This window comes from Cryptomeria japonica, chromosome 5 (assembly GCF_030272615.1).
Source record: "Cryptomeria japonica chromosome 5, Sugi_1.0, whole genome shotgun sequence".
In the NCBI taxonomy this organism is placed as follows: Eukaryota; Viridiplantae; Streptophyta; class Pinopsida; order Cupressales; family Cupressaceae; genus Cryptomeria; species Cryptomeria japonica.
The window spans coordinates 84,491,988-84,510,296 of NC_081409.1; the positions used below are offsets into that span (position 1 = coordinate 84,491,988).

The 18,309-nt window shown below is 33.7% G+C and overlaps 1 protein-coding gene across 1 annotated transcript; it reads left to right on the top strand.

The window, feature by feature from the left end:
• The first annotated feature begins 2,268 nt into the window (after window positions 1-2,268).
• On the top strand, window positions 2,269-5,240 carry LOC131076355 (wall-associated receptor kinase 17). Its single transcript, XM_058013498.2, has 4 exons — window positions 2,269-3,224; window positions 3,341-3,487; window positions 3,566-3,748; window positions 3,839-5,240. Exons 1-4 carry the CDS (start codon window positions 2,327-2,329, stop codon window positions 5,068-5,070), a joined length of 2,460 nt encoding a protein of 819 aa, XP_057869481.2. The 5' UTR covers window positions 2,269-2,326; the 3' UTR covers window positions 5,071-5,240.
• Window positions 5,241-18,309: the final 13,069 nt, after the last annotated feature.

Here is an 18,309-nt window from a genome sequence, read left to right on the forward strand (position 1 = left end):
ATTTATATTATAACATTAAATTAAATTAAATCAGCAACATAGGACCAATTAAATAATTAATTAAATAACCACTTGGGAAACTTAAGGTTGAGGAACCTTAATCCCAATAGTCTCGCACTTCATAAAGACCTTACATGAGTCATCATCACACCTTAGGCCCTAAGGCCCATCGAACAAACACACCACTTGAACTTCTCTATACTCACTAGTTTTGTCAATGCATCAACAACATTCACTAAAACTGATGTAAAATTTGGAGGAGAGGAAGCTTCACTGATTTGTTGAATACGAAGTATCTTGACTGATGGTAAGCACAAAACTGACATCATTTATTATGTAGAAGGTTTGAGACATAGTCTATTGAGTGTTATTCAAATGTGTTCTCGAGGTTAAGAAGTTGTGTATACAGAGACTAGATGTATGATAAATAAAGGTAGAACCAAAAAGTTGGTAGCAAAAGGAATTGGGACAAGTGGAAATGTTTATTATATAAAGGACAAAATTGGAAATAGATATTGTCTAATTTAGAGTAAAGAATGTTGGTTTTGGCCTAAGAGGATGGGACACGTTAACTTTGACAACATGATAAAAATTAGAAACTTTAATGCAGTAAGAGTTTTACCAAGGATTATCAAGCCTATTGACACTATGTGCAAGGAGTGTGAGTTAGGGAAGAAAACAAATAGAAGTTAAGAACATGGAGTATTCTACATCTATTCATTGGATATAATTCATACAAACCTATGTGGCCCTACAAGGACAAGTAGACTTAATGGTGAAAGGTAATTTATGTTACAAATTGAAGAATATTCTAGAATGACATGGATTACATTTCTGAGAGAAAAATCAAAATCTTTTGAATGATTTAAAGTTTTCAAGTCAATGGTAGAGAATCAAGTTGAATCACAATACTTGGAGTGTAAACTCATCTGATTTCACCAGTTACTTTACAAGGAATTAATGTTCGCAAAAGATAATATATACTAAAAAAGAAAGAGGCGAGATGAGAATATAATTAAAAATTTGGAATAATGGAAATGTATAGAAATTTTAGTTTTTTATAGAATTGGACCATGGATTCAATTGTAGTACCTTAGATCCAAGGGGGTATAGTCAAAGCTACTTATGTCACACAATCGTAGTAGTTTTTTCCTCTCATGTCTATACATTACAGTTTTATTTCTCAAAAGAAACAACTTTTTGTCATGCACATTGAACTAAAAGGAAATCATATAGGGGACAAAATCTTACATATACATTGCCACTAGAAATAACTTTTGAAAAAATTGTCATATATAATATTTTTAATATTATATTTCCTATTTATACTATAAGCAAGACAATTCAAAGACAACTATATAAAGTTTACTCCTAGTTGAGTAGATATCATGCTCACCATTATAAACATCATTTTGAAGCAGTATGTGCTTGACATTCTTGAAGAAAAGTGATCAACTTTTTTGTAAATTGCAACTTGCACTTGTTTTTTAGTTATATTTTGCCAATATGATCCTTGTTGTAAAGCTATAAGTTTCTTCTTTCAAGGTGTATATCTTGAAAGACATTTCTATTTTACATTCTTTTTTCATTTAATATATAGATTTTTCAGTAAATAATCAAAAAGCTAAACTTATTATAAAAAAAAAGGGATCACACTAAGAAAAAATAATAAATTAGATTAAATAAAATTGTATGTTTTACATTAATATTATAATTTTAACAAAATTATAAAATTGTTTTCGATAAATAAATAAACAAAAGCATTAGATAAAACATAGATCAAAATTTTTATTAATATTAATTCAAATGTCAAACTTACCGATGTTTGCAAAAACTCACTTTCATATGAGGTTAGCGAAATTACTTTAATATGACGATATTAAAATTTGTGCTTTTGAAATACATTTCCATTTCTTTTCCTCAGCATAGGAAACTACTTGTCAATTTCATAACTGTACACTTTATCTTGGCACAGTTTTGTCGACTTTCATTTCCCTTCTCATATCTCTGAACTTACAAAGCTTGCCTTCGTACTTTTCCTCAAGGTGCGGACAAAATAATTGTTCAACATTAATTTCTACTAATTTGCCTTATTTTTCTACGATCAGAATAAATATTTGTTTTCTGAATAAAATAATTTTGAAGACTTTGTCAGCACTGATTGGTAAGTATTTCGTTCGCAAAGTCTCCTGCTATATTTTTTTCTTTTAATTGGAAAATGTCTCCATCTATTCCATCCATTCTGCTATTTACTTGCGCGTAGTTTTCCATTCGTTAACATCTTCTTGTTGTGAAGTTTGAGTAGCTCGTTTTGTTGACACAGAAAATGTTGTTACAAACGCAAATGCATTGTGGATGGTTTGTCCGCTTTGTAATTTATGTCTGTTTGGTGGGCTTTGCTGCAGCAAAATGCGTTCCTGAAAAGTGTGGTTCGATGAATGTGAGTTACCCTTTTTGGATTAACAATTCCGACTGTGGATACCCTGGTTTTCAGATCAGTTGCACAATGGATGGAGATACTGGGAAGATGGCTCCGTTCTTTAGAGCTTATCTAGGTAATTTTACTCAGAAGCTTCTTCCAGCTCACGATTACATGATCATGGAGATCGATTACGAGGGTCATCTATTCATAGATTCTTCTTCGATCAAAACTTATTCTTGTGAGGCAAACCGTAGTGCTTCAAGCTTCTTTCAGCCACCTAATGGTGGGCCTTTCACTATTTCCATGTCCAATAAGTTCCTGGTTATCGGCTGCAACACGGTTGGTACCTACACATATAAGGATTGGGGAGAGGCGAGATGTGTATCAACATGTGAGTATCAAACTGATCCACCATTCTGCCAATATGGCTGTTGTGAAATTACCCTTCCAGATAATTGGAAATGGTTAAATTTTACAGGCGGAGGTTTGTTTAAATTGTTCAATTCTACTACCAATGCTTTTGATTGGAAGTGTGGCTTCTCGACCATATTGGATCCGTCTACCTTCAGAGTGGTGGATGATAAAACAAACCTCTTTTGGGGTGAAGGCGTGAATGCTTATTATGGTCTCCGCCTTAACTGGGGTATCGGCCTTCAGAATTGCTCCACAACTAGACCAACTGCCAATTATTCTTGCTCCGTCAACGCAGAGTGCATTGACTCCCCTTCATGGGAAGGGCATGTATGCAAATGTCATCCTGGGTATGAAGGAAATGGTTACACTAATGGCACAGATTGCACAGGTATTATCTCTACAGTTTTGTTAATAAGAAGCATTATTAGTATTCTGTGTTCTCTTTTATAGTAATTTCTCTTTCAAATCTCAAGGCTCCTAATCACAGTGATTTTGACTGTCCAGACATAGACGAGTGCAGTGATAAAAAGTTGAATATGTGCGTTGGAGTAGAGGAAGGAGGAATATGCCTTAATTTGGCAGGTTCGTACAATTGTTCATGTGCAAAGGGTTATGAAGGAAACGGTTACTCCAATGGCACTGATTGTAGAGGTATGATCCCTGCACATTTCTTAATTATAACAATGGTTTATCTCAAAGCTCCTAACAATAATGATGGTGAATCAACAGACATAATTGAGTGTAGTGATAAAAAATTGAATATGTGCATTGGAGAGGAGGGAGGAGGGATATGCCACGATTTGCTAGGTTCCTACAGTTGTTCATGTGCTATGGGTTATAAGGGAGATGGGTTTCAAAATGGGACAGGATGTGTGTCCAAAAGCTCTATATCTGTCAAATCTGTAATCATAGGTGAGCAGACAATGTGTCTTTGTATGTTCTTTTTCTTTACATTTCAAATAGCATAGTTAATCCAATTTTATTTGTTTGTTGAAAGTGCAGGTTCTGTTTCTTCATTTGTTGGATTCTTTGTGGTAGCTTCTGGAATATTCTGGTGCCTGAGTATGCGTCGTTTGAAACGTGCAAGAGATAAAAATTTCCTACAGAATGGCGGGATGCAGTTGCAGGAGAGCATCGCTTCCATGGGAGGGAGAAAAAGCCTCAGAATATTTTCTGAAAGAGAGTTGGAAATAGCTTCCAACAATTATTCAACAGAATTGGGGAAAGGTGGCTTTGCAACTGTGTACAAGGGAATTCTTGCAGACAGCACGCCCGTGGCAATTAAAAAACCTAAATCAATTTCAGATGAGTTTATCAATGAAGTTATAATTTTGTCCCATATTAATCACAGGAACGTAGTGAAATTGATTGGTTGTTGCATGGAAACTCAATTTCCCTTGCTTGTATATGAATATGTGCCAAACGGGACAGTTTTTGAACATCTACACTCAGCAGAGAATCAACTGACATGGGAAACAAGAAGACAAATTGCCACAGAAATAGCAGAGGCGATAGCATATGTGCATCATCAAGCCTCTCAGCCCATTTTCCATCGTGACATAAAATCCCTAAATATTTTACTAGACAATACATTCACTCCAAAAGTAGCAGACTTTGGCATTTCTAGGCTACGCCCCTCGGATGAAAGGCACTTGAGCACCATGCTTCCGTCAGGGACTCCAGGTTATGTGGATCCGGAGTTTGTGAAAAGCAATCAGTTCACAGACAAGAGTGATGTTTTTAGCTTCGGTGTAGTTCTGGTGGAGCTTCTTACAGGTTTGATGCCGTTGTTGTCTATAGAAGGATCTATGTGTAGTTTGTATGATCATTTCCTCTACGTAATTAATGAGAACCGCCTCACTGAAATTTTAGATCCTAAAGTGGTGAATGAGGAAAACCAAGGGCAGATGGAGAATGTGGCAAGGTTAGCAAAATCATGTTTGCAAATGAAAGCAAGAGCAAGGCCATCCATGAGAGAAGTGGTGGAGGAGCTTGCATGGATAAGAGCTTCCACAAGACAATCGAGCCTTTATAGTGATGTGAGTCTTGTAGACCAAAGGGGTGACCGAAAACAAGCAAGGCAAAATTATTACGCCCTGCCCACATGTGATAATTCTTCTAAAAATCTTGACGAGGATTATTACTGCAGTTCTCCACCTATTACAACAATTTCTTCAGAGGGCCCACCCACTGCATTGATTCAAACAGAGATGTCAGATTCATATGCACGATGATCAAGGCAATCCACGACCAAGGAAGCAAACAAGAGTAGACACTCTTCATTTGTTGCTCTTAAGAAATGAAAAATAAATCCCGACTGTAATGTGGCGTGGTTTAGTGGTGGACATGCAATCGATTACAGTTATATGCATTGTTTTTACAAGTGGATAAAATCTGGATATCTCAGATCTTCCTTCTAGCTTTGTTCTTTTTATCGTCATGATGTTTTTGGTTTCAGTTATTAATTCTATTTGGATGTTAGGAAATGATATCTTCAATATTACATGATATTATGATGGATTATGGTTATATGTTTTTGATGCTGGATGATAGGGCTATGTCGATAGATATCTCTGTTTTTTATTACTGTCTGGTGGGTTTGTAGCAGGGTTGTTTTTCTATGGTGTTTCTGGTTGTGTCATGCCAGTTGCTGTTTTATGTTAATTGTTCCGATATGCTGTTTGTTGCTTAATTCTGTGAGGGATCAGGGCCCTTTCCTCTGCTTGCTTAATCAAAAATATCTTTCACATGAATTTATAAACACTTATAAATGATAACACAAACAAGTCTATTATTTTGAGATGATACAACAGATAGTTTTTTTCAAAATTATTCTTATTTTCATACAATATATGTACATGTAGAACAATAAAAAATTATAAGATTTATATGATCGTACAATTTTATTCCTTACAAATATATTAAGGTCTTAGAGATTATAACCACTCGAATGAGGGCATGGCATGGCAGGATGTAGAGCATACACCCCCTCATAGAGAGAAGAATGAAGGAGACTTGGATTACTCAGATGGTTCAAACAACAGTTTTTAGTACGATTTGAAAAACATAGTTGAGAAAAGATCACTGAGTAAAAGCATCTCCAAATCAGAGAGGATTAATCTAGGAGAGAAGAGGTAGAGGGTGAAAAAACTAAGAGAGTAAAGTTGGAATTAGTAGGTAACACAAAGGGTCAAATGAAAATAAGGTTGGGGAATGGATTTCCCTTTACGAGTCACCATGTCTTCATGAAATGTTAGAGGTATTTTTATGCCTAACAAAAGATGCTTGATCAAAAGACAATTTAAAGATGCAATTCTTTTGCAAGCAATGAAGTTAGATAAGGATAGTGCAGAAAATATCCTATCGAAATGGAGAATTTGGAAAATCTTCTTGGCATTAGCTAGATAGGATAATAAGCAAAGAGTATTAATTAAATATTTGTTGCACATTGAATACCTATCGGACAAGATCATAGGGATAGATTTATTGCAATTAATGCGAAGTTGGCATCTTACGCGCACCAAAAAAGGAAGTGCCCTTTAATATTTGAGGAAGTGGCTAAAAGACACATTCCTTGCTCTGCAATCAATCCTTTATGTTGACATAGACAACATGGAAGATACCTTTGCATTGCAAGTGAAAGGGAGGCAGGCGACCTTCAGAGGTGCCATCTCAGATGAAAGGTTTTGAAACGTCTTTAACTGCCAAACATACATAGAATTGTAGGAGTCAAAAATGATGTTGGGAGATAAGAGTATGGGTTTCGAGGGCAAGTACAGAGCTATCACCGATATCGCCTCTGTTTTCATGGTGTGGGTTCTAGAGTTTGCGGAGATACACATGGCACATTCAATAATGGAAAGGTGTGTTAAATCGAAATGGAGGGGTGGCATGAAGAAGTACTTGGTGTGTTAGCCCTGAATTTTGATCCCATTAAAGAGCATCAAAATTATGTTATTTTTTTCTGAAATCAAATTAGCAGGTATATTCTTTTAAATTGTTGACTTGTCAACCGATGCCAACTTTATTAAGGATTTAATCAAAGGTGGGTCCCGAACCCTATGGGACTACTCAACTTACTTGGCCATTCCAAGGTGTCCCTCGGATGGAACTCGACACTCGGTAGAATGGGTTCTTTGGTTTGGCCAAGTCCCAAGTCCTGTTGCAAAGAATTGAATACTCGTCCCTCAGTGAGCTCCACTTTTTGGACGAGCTCTAAGTCTTGTGGTTGCGAGATGTGTGGGACCACTTGGGACTCAGTGAGAATATCTTTTCCACTTCAGCGAGTCTTGAGCTGATGAAAGATGTTTGTTATGTGCTGAGTAGAGATCGATTTGACAACTCGACACTCAGTGAGATGCCCAAACTAACTCCAGCGAGCCCCGAGATCATAAGGATGGTATGCAAGGATACGAAGAAGATGACATATGTTATCTGTGAATGCCAAGATAGGTAGTACAAACGGTTGCAGATGATGATCAAGTCAATAACTAAGATCAAAGTTGGAACGAGTAAAGTAGAAGTACACGATATTCCAAGGTGTGAAATGTGTGATCAAGAAGCATGAAGATCACAACAGAATCATCTGTTCATGATCAATCTCAGAAGGATAAGTGATAGTTATTTGCAGATGATGGGACAAAGGGATCAAAGCGAAGGTGATAAGAGATTGCATGGAAAAATGTAGCAATGATTCTTTGAAAATAAAAGATGACTAAATTGGTGGTGAGGATAAAATAGATATAGTTTTAAAAGCATAAAGCAAGAAAAATAGCGTGCATGTATGATTGCATGAGGATAAGCTATTTTTAGTAATCCAAAATCCTTATAAAAAAGGCAGTGAGCAACTCACTAGCAAGAAGTCACTACAACAATCTCATGTGTTATCATAAGGATGGTTGCAGAAGAAAGAATTTCATTCACAGAGCAATATTATGCATTCTTGGGTTCTAAGTTCTATGACATAGGATGGAGAATTTTCAGACTAGTTGTTTTATAACTGAAGGGGGCTTGAAAATATGTTGGATAACCGAAGACATCTTGAAAGGCATTTTCAGTTGCAAGGAACCTTTCAAGGGCTATCCACAATTTCCCCTGCACCACCAAATGGCACAAAGGCAATGGAAGAGCACTGGAAAAAAGGAGCCCAAGGAGGTGGATGGCTCAAGTGCACCTTTGGTATGATGTCGCAAGGTTATGGAAGTTGCGACACCTCCTCTTCTTACAATGTTTATCTATAAGTTCCTCTTTCCAATTTCATGGCTTCCAGCTTGGAACTGTGAGTTCTTCCTCTAGTTTGGAGAATGCTCCACTTCTTTTGTTGTGGAGTTCCTCTGCTAGTTTTGGGGTCTCCTCATCTAGTTGGATGGGTGCCTAGCTTGCCTCAGTGGAAGAAGATGCCATGCGATGATGAGACGACTCAAAATAGTTAGGCGACAACAGAAAGTCATTCTCCATCAAGCGGCTAAGTTGCACATACCTTTTTCTTGTCTCTTCTAGAACCAACGAGGAGGTCTCTTTTTGCACATAGGGATGATGTGTCAATTTAAAAATTGGCCAATTGTAAAGCAGCTCATAGCTTGTTCATTCCTTGTGTTATAAAAGGAATACCAGGGTTGTAGTTAGGGGCTGGGAAAAAGTTTCATATCTGGGGCTGGGTATTTATAATCGAGGGTTAATCTAGGGTTCTATGAGCCTATTCACAAAAGGAATATATGGATTCCATAATGTAAACATTGATTAGTAATATAATCTTTTCATTGTTGCATAATTTGTCTCCTCTTATATTTCCAAATTCATGCTAGTTGATGTATTAACGATACACTAGTTTATCTTGATATGTTAATATCATTGTGTGATTCTACTTATGGGTTTCTCTCAAGGAGAGGATTAAATTCAGTATGCAAATTACAATGAGTTCTAAAAGTGTTTGTAGGACTAACAAGAATGAATAAATGTGATAGCTGGGTTGAATTTTGCTAATGCCAGGCATTAACATTGAAGAATTCTCTAATTCAAATTGTTGCAGAGTGGGACTGTGTTTTTATTTTGTGGGTGTGACTCTGTTCCCTTGGATACACACTAGGTTGTTCTCTTTGCCTCTAGTATATTTTCAAATTTTTTAAAATCAGATTTTCTTCCTCTTTGTTCCTATTCTTTTATTTTGTGTGGATAGAGATATGATTAATGTATGTCAGATGTCCCCTTTTTTGTTTAAGGCATCGCATGTATAGGTTTCTCAGTCAATCGTAGAACATTGTGGGATCAGGGATTTGTATTCATTATGAAAAAGAGGGTCCCCATATAACTGAGAAGCATCTGCCTAGGAGTAATTGTTTATGTTAGGACTAAATTTCATGATACTCTTAAGTTTGTTGGTTGTAAAAGGAATACCCTCCCTAGTTGGGTAAAGCTCGAAGTGAAGAAGGCATACTCAAGCCTCGTTATTGTTGTAATTTCATGTCCTCAATCTGTTGATAGTTTTGAAACCACATTGAAGGTTCTCTCCCTGACTTGAGATGTGATGAAATTCTTAGGGTTGAGGGTTGCAAGAAAAATCACCAAAAATGTGATTGCAATTAAACCATGCGAGTGTCACCCTTTGCCACATTTACTAATAAAAAATTATATAATTTATTATTTAATTGCCATTTTTTATGAAGTATATTTAGTGGGATTAAGATATATGAAGCAATATGCATTCAAATTATATCTTGAGTAATTTTGTATATTTCTATAGTTCTATATATCTAATATTTAAAAGTATTATTGAAATGTTCAGTTGAAAAATACAATATAATTTTAAGTATGTAAAGATAGTTCAAATATTTTCATAAATTGTTGAGTTATGAAAATTATAAATATGCTTATTAGCAACTCATACATTTCATTTAATAGTAAAACTATAGATTTCAATGTTTTATTGTATAGTATTTAGTCATAATTTATAAGAATTATCAAAAGAAGTGATGATTGTTGTTGTATTTAAATTAAGAAATACAAATTTTTAAGTAAAATAGATTGAATAGTAGAGCCTACAAAATCATCTTGTTGGAATGACTTCTTGTAAAAAATATGGATGAAAGACTCTTTGGATGCTTTCACTCTTTTCCTATCTTTTTTATATGCATGTACACACATACATGCTAAATTGGTTAAAGTATTTGATTTATTAAAATTTTCATAAAGTATAATATATATTCATAATTTATAATGTTTATTAGAAAAAAATATGGTTATTCTTATATGTATTTTTCTAATATATATTGAATATGATTAAGATAAAGTTTAATCATATTTAGCATTAAAAAATATGAATAGAAAAATAGAAACTAAGAAGGTGATATAATTTTTAACATGCATGTGTGAATCCTTAGATGTCTCATTTTTTGTATTGCATTTATTTTGGGTCCTATCTTGGTGTGTCAAAATCCACATTAGAATTTTTCTTGTGGAAGATATGTTTCGAGCCGACTTGTGGTATGTTGTTTTGTGTATCTACATGTTACCTTGATTCCAACCTTTGGAGGATGAATGATATTCTAAAAATTACTCTTGTCTACTTAGAAAGAAGTGATATGATAGTTTAGGTCCTCTCTATCTCTTGGATTAGACTACCTTCATCACAATTTTGTTTTGGTGGCTAACTTGATAAGACCTATGCTTGTCCTTTGTTTTGGTCGACCTAATTGATGTTTGTAATGATGAAGACGATATATATATAAGATCAAATTGATGTTGAAGGAGTGAATGAGAGTGAGTGTAGAAGTGTTTATGGATTAATGTGTGTGTGTTTTTAATTAGGGATAAACAAGTTTTGAGGGGACCCAAAATCCTCAGATTTTACCAAGATATGGAACCCACAATACCACATTGCTAAAAGGTAAGATCATCTGAAAACTAGCAGCCAAATCACAACCAGAATAGAAAAAACCACCCCAAAAGAAAGAACAAGGGTTTTAAGGAGGCTCCCTTAACCTACACACAACACCATGGGTGTTTCCAAGCACCCATAACCTTCAAAGAAACCATACTACAATAGGTTGGCATACAAACACAATCTGGACACAAAGGGTTTTGAAAGGCTCCCCTAACTTTCATCCTAGGTTTTGAACTAGCACACAAACCCAACACATAAGGGTTTTCCAAGGATCCCTTAACCTGCAGCAAAAAACTCTTGATGCCCAAGGGAAAACCAGTCCTTAACCAAAAACAAAGAAATCTACTACCCAAATTGGGCCCTTGAAAACTAGCAGCAACCAGCCTGCCCGTGGGTTTTACGAGGCTCCCACAACTTGAAACTGAAAAAATAGTCAACTGATTCCAAATAGAACCAGAAGAGTTTATGGATCAATGTGTGTGTTTTGCCTACATAATTATATAATTTTGTAGAAGTCAATTGTGACAAATTCACTGTGTGGTGATTTTTGTGGAGTTGGTTGCTTGAGAGATATTCAAAGATAGCTTCATGTTTGAAAATTGTTGGAGGTAGTATTGCTAAATGCCTACTTGTTGCTAAATCATATATTAATTATAACCTACTCTACAGAAGTGATCTATAGATTGCACGCTTTGTATCTTGCCCTAGGGTTGTGCGCTTTATCCCTCAAGGCCTTCATGAAGTAGTGTGCTTCCTAGGTAGTGATCATAAAACTATATTATAATCATTTCATATATTATGAGTTGACTCTCACTATGGCTTTTCCCTTTTTTAGTTTTCCACATAAATCTGGTGTTCTCTTGTGCACGGTGTTACTTTGTTATGTCTTTCATTTTTGTTAATAAGAATAGGGTTAGAGAGTTAGAGGATTAAGTAATGAAGTTTAAGTATAAGGTCTAGACTAGTTAACCCCCCCTTCTGAATCCTAAGGTATGTTCAAAAAGAATTAGGGAGTGAAAGAAAGAAAAAGAGAGATATAGAGATGATTTTTATCTATGTAGGATTGTGAACACATTATAACATACTCACTCTTATGAAGATGACTTTTTGACCACAGGGAAGATATTTTCTTCCTAGAAACATGAGTGCATCATAATCTACTAGAGATGTATTGAGAGAGATAGAAAGGTAGATATTATTGTAAGATTCAAATATGAACTGCCAAAATGATAGAGACTCTCTAGAAAATTACAATAGCCCTTTCTTTTCCTAAATCATCTCTTTCCAAAAGTATGTTCACTTTGCATTCAGGAATCCAATGCCAAATAGGAGTTGAATAAAAACACAAATACATCCCTACAAAATGATATGTACCTTTATATTTAGACAAATCCAATGCTAGCACTTCAACTAATTGAATCCACTCATGTTGAAGCACACAAGACAATTTATTTTGGAGTCACATTGATGTAAATGTTACATTACAAGAATTCCTTTCTTAGACATCTCAATCTATTTCATCGACCACCCCAATGTTATAATCATTTTTTAATACAATTTCATCTAACCAATACTCTATTGGTATATTATATATAGTTTGTTTCATCAAGGTGTCTCACATAGAGAAAACATAGTAGGTTTGAAGTTTGGGCACCATTTTTGCAACAATAGAGTGATTTAAGTTCCATGGCTTGTTCCTCGACATGAAATCTTGGTCTTCTTCTCTTCAAAAGAAAAGAAACCTCTATGTTTTTTTCTTACATTGAAATTATTCTCCAAAAATCCTCCATTCATTGTTCAATTTAACTTCTTGTCTAATTTTGACCTATAAACACTCAATTATGACATTCTTCACTAGCATAATAGCTTACAACACTACTTCCGTCAACAATTCTTCTTTGACTAAGGCTTTCTCAATATTTTCACTGTTTCCATCACTTCCCAAATCTTTGCACTTGTACCATGTGTGTGTGTGTGTGTGTGTGTGTGTGTGTGTGTGAGAGAGAGAGAGAGAGAGAGAGAGTTCTTCAATTGAGTTATATTTCAATTCTAGAATATTGAACTTCTTCCCCATATTTTTATCTAAAATATCTTTATATATAAATTCATTACTCTTTCTCATTTATAACATTTTAACATAATACCTAAAGTAAAATTTATTGAACATTATAATTACATTTAATTGCTAGATTGTAAACAAATGAAATGAAATACAAACTTAAACTTGCATAGGTTTGATCTTCTACTACCTACCTTTAACAATAAAATATTTTTTTAATTATTAGAAAATAAATAATATCGTTATTCATTAAAAAAACAGAAATCTCAATTGTAATGGAAGGATGGGATACATAAGATTGGTACTTAGACTTTTCTACAAGATATTTTAGTAACTACGTCACCAATATATCATCAAACCCTATCAACAGTATGACTTTTCTAGATCATTTCATTATAACACATCTCCTTAGTCGTTGTATGGTTAGGCTTATGTTGCCATCGATGTTTGAATTGTTTTCAAGCCAACGAACGAGCCCACTGTGTGGAAACTATGGTGGCAAGAGCGTAGAGAGGAGATTTTTAGGGACTGAAAGCAATTGGCTATTTACTTGAGAAATCGGTGGAAGCTCTTCATTGACTCGGAATATAAGCTCTAACTATATGACCAATGAGCAGACATGTAAAAGTGAAACCAGAAATGTCCAGTTGTTGACAGGGTACAAAAATTGGTACAAAAACTTACACACATACACAGTTTTCTCAAGAAATTTATACACATACCTTGATTGTGGAAAGCTCGTGCCTAGTCTAATTTGTTTTTAAAGGTTGGTGGTAGAAGATATATGCTTAAAGTCTATATAAGTTAAGTTTAATTTTTTAAGGTTACAGTCTATATAAAACAAGTTCAATTCTTTTTTATTATTTGTTTATATTTCAACAAATCAATGTAAATAGAACATTCAACAAATATTTTTTTAGTATTATGTTGAAATATCATTAATGAAAAGTAATAGCAAATTTACATAGATATTTAAGTTGAAATTGTAGTAAAGATAAATATAAAAAAACTTAAATATAATTCAATGTATAAATCCAAGTTCTTGAATATTAAAATATTAATTGATAATTAAGATTATGGAACCATAGAGAATATACATAATTATTCAACTTTCAATTGAGTTCCTCAACAATATGATCTCTAACCTCTAGGCAAGATAATTAATAATAGCTTGTATATACTTGATACAAAAAAATTGTTTGACTGTGTCTTAAAGTAGAAAGCACTTTGTGTAAACACATGAGAAATGAGTAAAGTGACAACCACAAGAGGGTAAAAATCTAGATATGGTTTTGCGAGTGCACACACACAAATGAACAATTCCATTCTAATAATAATAATAAAAAAAAAAAGTCTTTATAAATTTCTTGATAGCTTCAATGAGTTTGTGTCATTTAGAAGTAAGAAAAAATGATTCCACTAGACATTTAACTATGCGTTAGGGTGAAAGGAAAGAGGTAACATTTTATAAACAACTTTAAGAAGGAAAAGTGTGGCTTGTTCCTCACATGCCATGCCAAGTACTTTAAAATGTTGCATTCACATAAGGTGGATCACTAAACTTGTAAGGAAGGAGATATTAGAGATTGAATCATTTAGATACTTTTTTTTATTCAAAATTGAAAGATGAATCTGAACTTAGATTCAATAATTGAATAAGGGAGAATAGCACCTATGTCCTAAAAATTTAATTTTTATTTAAAAAAAAAGTCTTTCCATAAAATTGGTTGCAAACAACAATAGTGTGGTCATGCAAGTATATTAACCCATTTCACTAAATACATGAAGTAGGGAAATTGATCCTAAAAAATAGTTGTATAAGTTTGATAAAGGAGGAACATTTCCAAGGTCTTGAAAATGCATTTGAAGTGAGTTGAAACATGTGAATAAAAGAATTTTTTCTGATCAATCAATAATTAAGGAAGACAATTGTAGTTGTAATTTTCTGAATGCAATATCATATTTTAACTTTCTAGGGAGCATAGCCCCAAAGTGCTCTTGCAATTCATTTGTCTATGAGACAGGATCCTAGGGTGTTGGGGTTAATGATGCATAGATTACCTTGATCCTTGGGTTGAATACAACAAAATAAAGATGAGACTGACATACCTTTTTTTTGTTATCAAGAAGTGAAAAATAATCCTCGTCTCTAATGGTGTGCAATAGAATGAATGACAAGCATTTAATTACGCTTATAGGTGTTCTTTCTAGTGATAAAAGTTTTTCCCTTGGTATGAAGCTACAAAGCATTTATTCTCTAGCTAGTTAACTCAGAAGTAAGCCAAACTTTCTTACTCTAGTATGAAGCAACAAATCAAATTTACAGTTAGTTTATTCTTATTTTCAGCCCATTTAAATGTGCATGCATTTTACAAACAGCGGCTACTACAGTTACCATATGTTTATAGCCATGCTATTGTTGCCTTTTTGAACTGTCCATTTAGTTTTGGTATTGTATAAGTATTGAACTTTTTATTTAATTTCTCGTTAGAAACAAGTTGTGATTATGTATAATCCCAGTGGAGTACATTATATGATTTTTATGGTCAAATGGTGTTTGTATAATTTATTATCTAATTGTTATATATAATTTTATGTTTTGAGCTCCTTTTGTAATTTGAGATAAAAAAGGGAAAGAAAGTATTTATATGTATATTTGAGTTATGAGTAATATAAATATATTACTCTCTTATTACAATTTCTTATTGTGTTTTTATCTATAATTACATACATAATAGGAAGATACAAACATTCATGGTTAAATTCTATAATATTTTTTTTGGTTAGAGTTGCTTAATATTATTCTTTGGTTATAGCACAAAATGATGAATATGAAAATTGTTCTCTACTCTTACAAGTAAAAGGGTGAGAGTGATTAAAGGATTATTTGTTTGATCCTTCACCAATGTGGATTGGTGCCTACTTCATTAGAAAACATAATCATGAACAAAAAAGGGTGATAGACATGCCATTAGCTAAAGTATCAATAAATTTTTAGACTTTTCATTTTCATGATCATTAAATATTACATTCATGCAATAGATATGCTTAATAATCCAAAATAGAACTATGATGACCCATATGGAATAATGGATGGTTATTAAAAATAATTTTCAATACATTACGTGCTTTAACACACACACACCAAACTTTAATAATATCCATGCCAAAAATATGACAAGTGATGCCATATAACTATGATTACATATTTACCTCAATCACTATAAATAGCCATAGATATATACCATTTCCTAGAATTATATACTGCAAAACCATCCTATTAGTTATTAATTTTATTATCTAATTAATAGCTCAAAATTTTAGCATTTGATTCCTTAGAATCTATTTGTAGGCCTCTCTTACCCATGATAACTAGCTTAGAAACTAGTAACCCTAAAGTATTAAATGCCAACATAAATAATATCAGTAGTCTCATAGCTATGAAATTTAGAAGACATTTAGAAGGCCTTAGAATCACTCATTCCTAAGATGGATATTAAATATTTAGCTAGAACATCTAGTAGATGGAGAACTCATCTACCACATACATTTCATTGGCATGAAGTGTATTGATAGGATAATGGATCATGAAATGCACCTTATATAATACCCTCTTACTTTGAAAATATCAAACTAATGGTCCAAGGGGTTGAGCTTAGTTGGTTAAAGCATTGAGTTCTCAATGTGGAGACCCATGTTCAACTCCCATGAGGGACACCTTTGTGTAGAATTCTAAGTTGTGACTCTTGGTCTTCCATTGCTGTTTAAAGTGGATTTCTAAGTTGTGACCCTTGCTCTTCCAATTGTTGTTTCTAGTTTGGTTCTCAAAAGGAGCTAGTATTTGTAATAAGTTTGCTCGAAAGGCGCTGGTATTTGTAATAAGTTTGTAACGTGGATGCTCGAATGAGCAAAAATGAGCTTTGTGATTCTACGATACTTAATACAAAAAAAATATTAAACTAATTGATTTTTAAAATAATTAAGCTTTTATACATATTCATACACCTATACATTTGTTTTCATTATTTAATTATGGTTTAAAAATCAACTCAAACTACTAAAAACCCCAAATCTAAGCTTTGTTAGAAATTTAATCAAAGTCATAAGTTCTACCAAATATCCCTATATTGTCTTCCCTTGTGTTGGAGCTCAAAATCATTGGTTTGATGATCCCTAAGAGCATGCCACCTTCTATGATCAAGATCAGCAACTAATTTTGGCCAACTAAGGGAATGACCAATTAGGTCTCACTTCTCTTCACTTCTAGTTTTGTCAGACCAAGGCGGGTATACCTTATCACCAACTATTCTTTGTTTGTACTATGATCAACTAGTGATATTTAGGTAGGTTATGTCACAATACTCCTATTTGAAATCACTCTCGAGTGGCATGAAAATGAGAATGACCTCAAGTTTTATCTACTATTGCTACTGTACAAAACTAAAACCAAAATGAAATCTATTTTATGGAAGAAATATTTTCTTGACTTGGTTTTGATGGAATGCAATGTTGAATATGCAATATAGACCAGTGTCTTCTCCTTTTAATGGGCACAAAGTCCTATGGAAATTTATCTATTTCGGTCTCCTACTAGCCAGTTTTGCAACTATCCACTGGTGATACTCTCATAGTCACTAATCCTATTATGACAACCACTATACAATGAATTTAATCAAACTCCTATAGTAACTATCCAAGAGTATACACCTTCTTGTTCATGAAATGAAAATAACAAGATAGCAACAGTATGAAGAGTAACCCAAATGCAATCTCCAATCTTCTTAGTATTGAAATAGAAGGTAGATTCGAAACAATACACCAAAGTAATCTTAATGTAGCATGTAAGTAGGAAGGAAACTAATTTTATATCACTATAAAATAAAATTGCATCATAATATTAAAGTATCTATGTCTGATATGTTATACTACAAAAATTTCATATTATCTAAATCTGATCTCCCCTTTTATCTTCTAATGTTTTACATATAAATATCATATATTAGGGTTACATCCCTTCGATTCATTTGTCATGTCTTCTAGTTTGGCACCTTTCCGACAATGTAGTCATTTCTAAAAAATGTTTGTCATTCACGTCATTTTTGGATAGATTATACCTATAAGTAACCACCAAATTGATTTTGATCTTTGGGTTACCTATGCCAAACACATCTTGGACGGTGCTTATCAGGATTGTTTTAACTATTGGCATACCCAAAAACTGTCTTAACGACTTCACAAGTCATCCTGATGAAGATTTTCACCTTTGATTCTATCTTTCGTTGTAAGTTATTCCGATAGAAGTATTCAGTCAAGAGTTTGTTGTCGCAGTAGTTGTTCTGATGTCACTTCATATACTCATTTTCGGGATAAGTTATTCTATCAGGTCATCGATGATTTATTATTCCAATCTCACTAGTTATACCAATAGAGGTATCCCAACCAAGATAGCAACCAATTTGTCTCTATGGAAATTTGTCTCTTTCAGTCTCCTACTAGATAGTTTTGCAACTATCCACTGCTGATACTCTCACAATC